The sequence below is a fragment of the Nerophis ophidion genome, linkage group LG13 (assembly GCF_033978795.1).
Source record: "Nerophis ophidion isolate RoL-2023_Sa linkage group LG13, RoL_Noph_v1.0, whole genome shotgun sequence".
NCBI classification, from domain to species: Eukaryota; Metazoa; Chordata; class Actinopteri; order Syngnathiformes; family Syngnathidae; genus Nerophis; species Nerophis ophidion.
The window spans coordinates 58,625,185-58,634,445 of NC_084623.1; the positions used below are offsets into that span (position 1 = coordinate 58,625,185).

At 29.1% G+C, this 9,261-nt stretch overlaps 1 protein-coding gene across 1 annotated transcript in view; it reads left to right on the forward strand.

Annotated features, from left to right (window-relative positions):
* The first annotated feature begins 1,006 nt into the window (after positions 1-1,006).
* The window catches only part of naalad2 (N-acetylated alpha-linked acidic dipeptidase 2), a 54,260-nt gene continuing 46,005 nt past the window's right edge, over positions 1,007-9,261 (forward strand). The window contains exons 1-2 of the mRNA XM_061919279.1: positions 1,007-1,349; positions 8,637-8,745. Of these exons, the coding sequence (XP_061775263.1) occupies positions 1,265-1,349; positions 8,637-8,745 (194 nt within the window). The 5' untranslated portion in view covers positions 1,007-1,264. The remainder of the gene's footprint in view (positions 1,350-8,636; positions 8,746-9,261) is intronic.

The window sequence follows — 9,261 nt, forward strand, 5'->3', positions numbered from 1 at the left end:
AAAAAACACACCAATTTTAAGGATTTTCTGAGTGGGGCCCTTTTGTATTACAAACCGTTTTAGTGGGATTAAAAACAACTTTGAAAAAATATATATATAATAATATATGGTTTATTTTCAGAATTTTTATGACAGAGACCCTTTATATATATATATATATATATATATATATATATATATATATATATGTAATTTAAAATCAAATAAAATAAATAAATATAAAAAACACCAATTTTAAGGATTTTCTGAGTGGGGCCGTTTTGTATTACAAACCGTTTTAGTGGGATTAAAAACAACTTTAAAAATATATATATATATAATAATATATGGTTTATTTTCAGAATTTTTATGACAGAGACCCTTTATATATATTATATATATGTATATAATTTAAAAAAATAAATAAATAAATAAATAAAAAAAACACCAATTTTAAGGATTTTCTGAGTGGGGCCCTTTTGTATTACAAACTGTTTTAGTGGGATTAAAAAAAACTTAAAAAAAAATATATATATATAATAATATATGGTTTATTTTCAGAATTTTTATGACAGAGACCCTTTATATATATATTATATATATATATATATATACATATATATATATATATATATATATATATATATATATATATATATAATTTAAAAACAAATAAAATAAATAAATAAAAAAAACACAAATTTTAAGGATTTTCTGAGTGGGGCCGTTTTGTATTACAAACCGTTTTAGTGGGATTAAAAAAAACTTAAAAAAATATATATATAATAATATATGGTTTATTTTCCGAATTTTTATGACAGAGACCCTTTATATATATATTATATATGTATATAATTTAAAAAGTACATTTCCTTGGACTATTTTTCAAGTCCAGTTGCCAGTCGGGGGGACATTCGCCAATGCTGTACTTGCATGGCCGTCAAAACCGGCTCAAAAAACGAACGACTCCAAAGTGAGAGTCGGTTCTCAGAGCTGGTCAAAAAGCTCACTTCGTCCTTGAACGTCCCATCTGCACTACTACTAGCAGTTGGAAGACACACACACACACACACACACACACACACACACACACACACACACACACACACACACACACACACACACACACACACACACACACACACACACACACACACACACACACACACACACACACACACACACACACACACACACACAGGTCGTGTGTTTACTTCTCTCTCTCTTCTCTACTTCTAAGTGAAGACAGCGACATCATTATCCTTCTATCGTCCTCCCAGGCGAGATGTCCAAACGAAGTGGGAGATTAGTCCGATGTTTGTGGTTCTTTGTGGCCGTGGCAGCTCTCTTTTTCCTGGGCTTCACCGCAGGTGAGTGTGGAGACAATATCGACGCCAACAGACAATATCGACGCCAAAAGCCAATATCGACGCCAAAAGCTAATATCGACGCTAACATTTAGGCGCTAATTGCTCGGAGGGGACAGTTAGCTCAACATAATGTCACATTTTTGTCCCACAATGGCCGTTAAAGTCGAGTTATGAAGTTTACATCGTGTTTCTGTCGAACTATAAACTCCTTTTAATCAATACATTTATCGACACTGTACTTCCCTATCGGGGATTCGAACCGTGTTCCCGGGGCAACACTAACCCCTGCACGCTGTTCATGTGTGTTTACTTTGGAAATTATACCGACAATTTCAGTGAATAAAAAATTATGTGTGTCTAAAAATTGAGTTTGTTAAAATACACTATTTTTAAATTCCATCCATCCATTTTCTACCGCTTATTCAGTGTTTAAAAAAATATGTGTAACAAAATCACTGTATAAAGAATTCAGGGTAAAAAAAAAAATTTTTTTTGCACATTTCTGTGTAAAAAAAAAATAAAAAGCAGGGTAAACAAATTCAATGTAGCAATATTTAGTTTAAAAAATTTCAGTGTATAAGAAAATTCAAAGCAGAAAAATTTGGTGCAGAGAAATGTATTGTTAAAAAATCCAAGGTGAACAATTTCAGTGTAAAATATTTACTGTGAAAAAACTTGGGGCAGAAAAATTGAGTGTATGAAAATTGAGTTTAAAAAAAACATTTAAAAATAATTAGGGTGGAAAAAAATTTATTGTACAAAAATTCAGAGTGGAAAAATTAGGTGTAAAAGATTAATTGTACAAAACTTCTGTGTAAAAAAAAATCAGGGTACACAAATTCACTGTAAAAACATTTACTGTATAAAAATGGTGCAGAAAAATTTGTGTAAAAACATTTAGTGTATAAAAAATTCAGTGTATGAAAATTGTGTTAAAAATGTCAGTGTAAAAAATTTTGTTCATAAAAATTTAGTGTTAAAAAATTCAGAGGGAAGCATTAGTTCCTAAAAATTGTTGCAGAAAACTTTGGTGTAAAAACGTATGTTTAAAAAAATTCAGTGTAAATCATTTAGTGTAAAAAAACATCCAGTGTGTAAAAAGATTCGGTGTAAAAAACATTTAGTGTATATATAAAAAATCCAGTGTATGAGAAAATTCAAAGCAGAAAAATTTGGTGCAGAGAAATGTATTGTTAAAAAATCCAAGGTGAACAATTTTAGTGTAAAATATTTACTGTGAACAAACTTGGGGCAGAAAAATTGAGTGTATGAAAATTGAGTTAAAAAAAACACTTAAAAATAATTAGGGTGGAAAAAAATTAATTGTACAAAAATTCAGTGTATAAAAAATTCATAGTGGAAAAATTAGGTGTAAAAGATTAATTGTATAAAAATTCTGTGGAAAAAAAAATCATGGTACGCAAATTCACTGTAAAAACATTTAGTCTATAAAAATGGTGCAGAAAAATTTGTGTAAAAACATTTAGTGTATAAAAAATACAGTGTATGAAAATGTTGTGTTAAAAATTTTGTTCATAAAAATTTAGTGTTAAAAAATTCAGAGGGAAGCATTAGTTCCTAAAAATTGTTGCAGAAAACCTTGGTGTAAAAAATTATGTTTAAAAAAATTCAGTGTAAATCATTTAGTGTAAAAAACATCCAGTGTGTAAAAAGATTCGGTGTAAAAAACATTTAGTGTATATATAAAAAAAAAAAAATCACTGTTTAAAAAATTAATAGTGGAAAAATTAAGTGTAAGAGATTAATTGTACAAAAATTCAGTGTAAAAAAATCAGGGTAAACAAATTCAATGTAAAGACATTTACTGTAAAAAAAATGGTGCAGATAAAATTGTGTAAAAGCATCTAGTGTATAAAAAAATTCAGTGTATGAAAATTTTGTGTTAAAAATGTCAGTGGAAAAAATTTTGTGACAAAAAATTCATGGTAAGAAAAAAGCCAGTGTAAAAAAAATCTGGGTAAACAATTTCAGTGTAAAAAACCTTTAGTGTATAAGAAATTCGGTGTATTTAAAAAATCAAGGCAGAGAAACTCAGTGCAAAATATTCAGGGTCAACAAATTCAGTGTGAAAAACATTTAGTGGCAAAAAATTTAGTGTAAAAAAATCAGTGTGTAAGAAATTAAATGTACAAAAATTCAGTGTAAAAAAAAATATAAAGCAAAGAAGTTCAGTGTAAAAAATTCAGGGTGAACAAATTCAGTGTAAAAAACTTGGTGCAGAAAAATTCAGTGCATGAAAATGTAGTGTAAAAACATTTACTGAATAAAAAAATCACTGTTTAAAAAATTCATAGTGGAAAAATTGGGTGTAAAAGATTCAGTGTATAAGAAATTCAGTGTAAAAAAAAATCAGGGTAAACAAAGTCAATGTAAAAACATTTAGTGGATAAAAATGGTGCCGAAAAAGTTTGTGTAAAAACATTTAGTGTATAAAAAAATTCTGTGTATGAAAATTGTGTGTTAAAAAGCAGTAGTTCCTAAAAATTGTTGCAGAAAACTTTGGTGTAAAAAATTATGTTTAAAAAATTTCAGTGTAAAACATTTAGTGTAAACAAAATCCAGTGTGTAAAAAGATTCAGTGTAAAAAAACATTTAGTGTATTAAAAAAATCGCTGTTTAAAAAATTCATACTGGAAAAATTAGGTGTAAAATATTAATTGTACACAAATTCAGTGTATGAGAAAAATGTGTAAAAAAATTCAATGTAAAAACATTTTGTGTACAAAAATGGTTTAGAAAAAAATTGTGTAAAAACATTTAGTGTATAAAAAAATTCAGTGTATGAAAATTTTGTGTTGAAAATGTCAGTGGAAAAAATGTTCATAAAAATTTTGTGTTAAAAAATTCAGAGGGAAACATCAGTTTCTAAAAATTGTTGCAGAAAACTTTGGTGTAAAAAATTATGTTTAAAAAAATTAAGTGTAAAACATTTAGTGTAAAAAAAAATCCAGTCTGTAAAAAACATTTACTGTATTAAAAAAAAAATCATCACTGTTTAAAAAATTTGTAGTGGAAAAATTAGGTGTAAAAGATTAATTGTACAAAAATTCCGTGTAAAAAAAAAAATCAGGGTAAACAAATTCAATGTAAAAACATTTACTGTAAAAAAAATGGTGCAGAAAAAATGGTGTAAAAGCATTTAGTGTATAAAAAATTCAGTGTATGAAATTTTTGTGTTAAAAATGTCAGTGTAAAAAATGTTGTTCATAAAAATTCAGAGGGAAACATCAGTTTCTAAAAATTGTTGCAGAAAACTTTGGTGTAAAAAATTATGTTTTAAAAATTCTGTGTAAATCATTTAGTGTAAAAAACATCCAGTGTGTAAAAAGATTCAGTGTAAAAAAACATTTTGTGTATAAAGAAAAAAAATCGCTGTTTAAAAAATTCATAGTGGAAAATTTACGTGTAAAAGATTAATTGTACACAAATTCAGTGTATAAGAAATTCAGTGTAAAAAAAATCAGGGTAAAAAAATTCATTGCAAAAACATTTAGTGTATAAAAATGGTTTAGGAAAAAAAATATGTCAAAACATTTAGTGTATAAAAAAATTCAGTGTATGAAAATTTTGTGTTGAAAATGTCAGTGTAAAAAATTTTGTTCATAAAAATTTAGTGTTAAAAAATTCAGAGGGAAACATCAGTTTGTAAAAATTGTTGCAGAAAACTTTGGTGTAAAAAATTATGTTTAAAAAATTCAGTGTAAATCATTTAGTATAAAAAAAATCCAGTATGTAAAAAACATTTATTGTATAAAAAAAAAATCACTGTTTAAAAAATTCATAGTGGAAAAATTAGGTGTAAAAGATTAATTGTACAAAAATTCAGTGTAAAAAAAAATCAGGGTACACAAATTCAGTGTAAAAACATTTACTGTATAAAAATGGTGCAGAAAAATTGTGTAAAAGCATTTAGTGTATAAACAATTCAGTGTATGAAAATGTTGTGTTAAAAATGTCAGTGGAAAAAATTTTGTTCTTAAAAATTTTGTGTTAAAAAATTCAGAGGGAAGCATTAGTTCCTAAAAATTGTTGCAGAAAACCTTGGTGTAAAAAATTATGTTTAAAAAAATTCAGTGTAAATCATTTAGTGTAAAAAACATCCAGTGTGTAAAAAGATTCGGTGTAAAAAACATTTAGTGTATATAAAAAATAAAAATAAAAATCACTGTTTAAAAAATTCATAGTGGAAAAATAAATGTGTAAAAGATTAATTGTACAAAAATTCAGTGTAAAAAAAATCAGGGTAAACAAAGTCAATGTAAAAACATTTACTGTAAAAAAAATGGTGCAGAAAAAATTGTGTAAAAGCATTTAGTGTTTAAAAAAATTCAGAGTATGAACATTTTTGTGTTGAAAATGTCAGTGGAAAAAATGTTGTTCATAAAAATTTAGTGTTAAAAAATTCAGAGGGAAACATCAGTTTCTAAAAATTGTTGCAGAAAACTTCGGTGTAAAAAATTATGTTTAAAAAATTCAGTGTAAATCATTTAGTATAAAAAAAATCCAGTATGTAAAAAACATTTATTGTATAAAAAAAAAATCACTGTTTAAAAAATTCATAGTGGAAAAATTAGGTGTAAAAGATTAATTGTACAAAAATTCAGTGTAAAAAAAAAATCAGGGTACACAAATTCAGTGTAAAAACGTGTGGCTTCACGGTGGCAGAGGGGTTAGTGCGTCTGCCTCACAATACGAAGTTCCTGCAGTCCTGGGTTCAAATCCAGGCTCGGGATCTTTCTGTGTGGAGTTTGCATGTTCTCCCCGTGAATGCGTGGGTTCCCTCCGGGTACTCCGGCTTCCTCCCACTTCCAAAGACATGCACCTGGGGATAGGCCCCTCCCACCTCCAAAGACATGCACCTGGGGATAGGTTGATTGGCAACACTAAATTGGCCCTAGTGTGTGAATGTGAGTGTGAATGTTGTCTGTCTATCTGTGTTGGCCCTGCGATGAGGTGGCGACTTGTCCAGGGTGTACCCCGCCTTCCGCCCGATTGTAGCTGAGATAGGCGCCAGCGCCCCCCGCGACCCCAAAAAGGGAATAAGCAGTAGAAAATGGATGGATGGAACATTTACTGTATAAAAATGGTGCAGAAAAAATTGTGTTAAAGCATTTAGTGTATAAACAATTCAGTGTATGAAAATTGTGTGTTAAAAATGTCAGTGGAAAAAATGTTGTTCTTAAAAATTTTGTGTTAAAAAATTCAGAGGGAAGCATTAGTTCCTAAAAATTGTTGCAGAAAACCTTGGTGTAAAAAATTATGTTTAAAAAATTCAGTGTAAATCATTTAGTGTAAAAAAATCCCGTGTGTAAAAAGATTAAGTTTAAAAAAACATTTAGTGTATAAAAAAAAATCACTATTTAAAAAATTCATAGTGGAAAAATTAGGTGTAAAAGATTAATTGTACAAAAATTCAGTGTAAAAAAAAATCAGGGTAAACAAAGTCAATGTAAAAACATTTACTGTATAAAAATGGTGCAAAAAATTTGTGTAAAAGCATTTAGTGTATGAAAATTTAGTGTTAAAAATTTCAGTGTAAAAAATGTTCATAAAAATTTTGTGTTAAAAAATTCAGAGGGAAACATCAGTTTCTAAAAATTGTTGCAGAAAACTTTGGTGTAAAAAATTATGTTTAAAAAATTCAGTGTAAATCATTTAGTGTAAAAAACATCCAGTGTGTAAAAAGATTCAGTTTAAAAAAACATTTAGTGTATAAAAAAAATCACTCTTTAAAAAATTCATAGTGGAAAAATTAGGTGTAAAAGATTAATCGTACAAAAATTCAGTGTAAAAAAAATCTGGGTAAACAAAGTTAATGCAAAAACATTTACTGTATAAAAATGGTGCAAAAAATTTGTGTAAAAGCATTTAGTGTATGAAAATTTAGTGTTAAAAATTTCAGTGTAAAAAATTTTGTTCATAAAAATTTAGTGTTAAAAAATCAGAGGGAAACATCAGTTTCTAAAAATTGTTGCAGAAAACTCCAGTGTAAAAAATTATGTTTAAAAAATTCAGTGTAAATCATTCACTGTAAAAAAAAAAATCCAGTATGTAAAAAACATTTAGTGTATTAAAAAAATAAATCATCACTGTTTAAAAAATTCATAGTGAAAAAATAAATGTGTAAAAGATTAATTGTACAAAAATTCAGTGTAAAAAAAAATCAGGGTAAACAAATTCAATGTAAAAACATTTACTGTAAAAAAAAATGGTGCAGAAAAAATTGTGTTGAAGCATTTAGTGTATAAAAAATTCAGTGTATGAAAATTTAGTGTTAAAATTGTCAGTGTAAAAAATTTTGTTCATAAAAATTTAGTTAAAAAATTCAGAGGGAAACATCAGTTTCTAAAAATTGTTGCAGAAAACTTTGTTGAAAAAAAAAAAAATTGTTTCACTGCTACTTTCTAGTGAGTCACTTAGTTTGCCTTGTTGACAATCAAGAATTGTAGTGTTTCACTGCTACTTTCTAGTGAGTCACTTAGTTTGCCTTGTTGACAATCAAGAATTGTAGTGTTTCACTGCGACTTTCTAGTGAGTCACTTAGTTTGCCTTGTTGACAATCAAGAATTGTAGTGTTTCACTGCTACTTTCTAGTGCGTCACTTAGTTTGCCTTGTTGACAATCAAGAATTGTAGTGTTTCACTGCTACTTTCTAGTGAGTCACTTAGTTTGCCTTGTTGACAATCAAGAATTGTAGTGTTTCACTGCTACTTTCTAGTGAGTCACTTAGTTTGCCTTGTTGAGAATCAAGAATTGTAGTGTTTCACTGCTACTTTCTAGTGAGTCACTTAGTTTGCCTTGTTGAGAATCAAGAATTGTAGTGTTTCACTGCTACTTTCTAGTGAGTCACTTACTTTGCCTTGTTGAGAATCATGAATTGTAGTGTTTCACTGCTACTTTCTAGTGAGTCACTTAGTTTGCCTTGTTGAGAATCATGAATTGTAGTGTTTCACTGCTACTTTCTAGTGAGTCACTTAGTTTGCCTTGTGGAGAATCAAGAATTGTAGTGTTTCACTGCTACTTTCTAGTGAGTCACTTAGTTTGCCTTGTTGAGAATCAAGAATTGTAGTGTTTCACTGCTACTTTCTAGTGAGTCACTTAGTTTGCCTTGTTGACAATAAAGAATTGTAGTGTTTCACTGCTACTTTCTAGTGAGTCACTTAGTTTGCCTTGTTGACAATCAAGAATTGTAGTGTTTCACTGCGACTTTCTAGTGAGTCACTTAGGTCTGCTGCCGAGTGTGACATGTTGTGTTTGACCCTGCAGGCTGGTTTGCAAAGCCCACACCTGCAGGCCACACAGACCCGGCCTCCGGAGAATATTTGCAGGAGTTCCTGGAAGAAATGCAGCCCAGCCAAATAAGAGAGCATCTCAGGTAAAGATGGCCGAATGTCACGTCTTCCCTTCAAACAATGCATGTTGGTGTCCGAGGGCAGGGGTCTCTAGACTGTTTGCACTGAGGACCACGCACTCAAAAGTCAAAGCATGCGGGGCCATTATCATGTTTTTCATTTACAAAACTGATACAAAATATTAGGGCTGGGCAACGATTAAAAATTTTAATCGAAGTTAATCGCACTATTTCTCTGATTAATGGCGATTAACTGCATTGTATACACAAAGCCCAATAATGAATTCAAAAGTAGTGTGTAGTGCACCTTTATTGGAATATTCTCCCACATGAACAAAAGCGCCAAAACATTTGTTGTGCAAACACAATTTAAATCAGTCCTTGTTAAACAGTAGCAGTTAAATAGCATATTTGATGAAAATCAACTCCAAAAATGTAAATACAAACATTTAAGCTTATTGAGTTATCCTGTTTGTTATGGAAAATAAATATAATCTACATACAAATCTCTGAGCCACAATCATAACATCTGAACAGGCA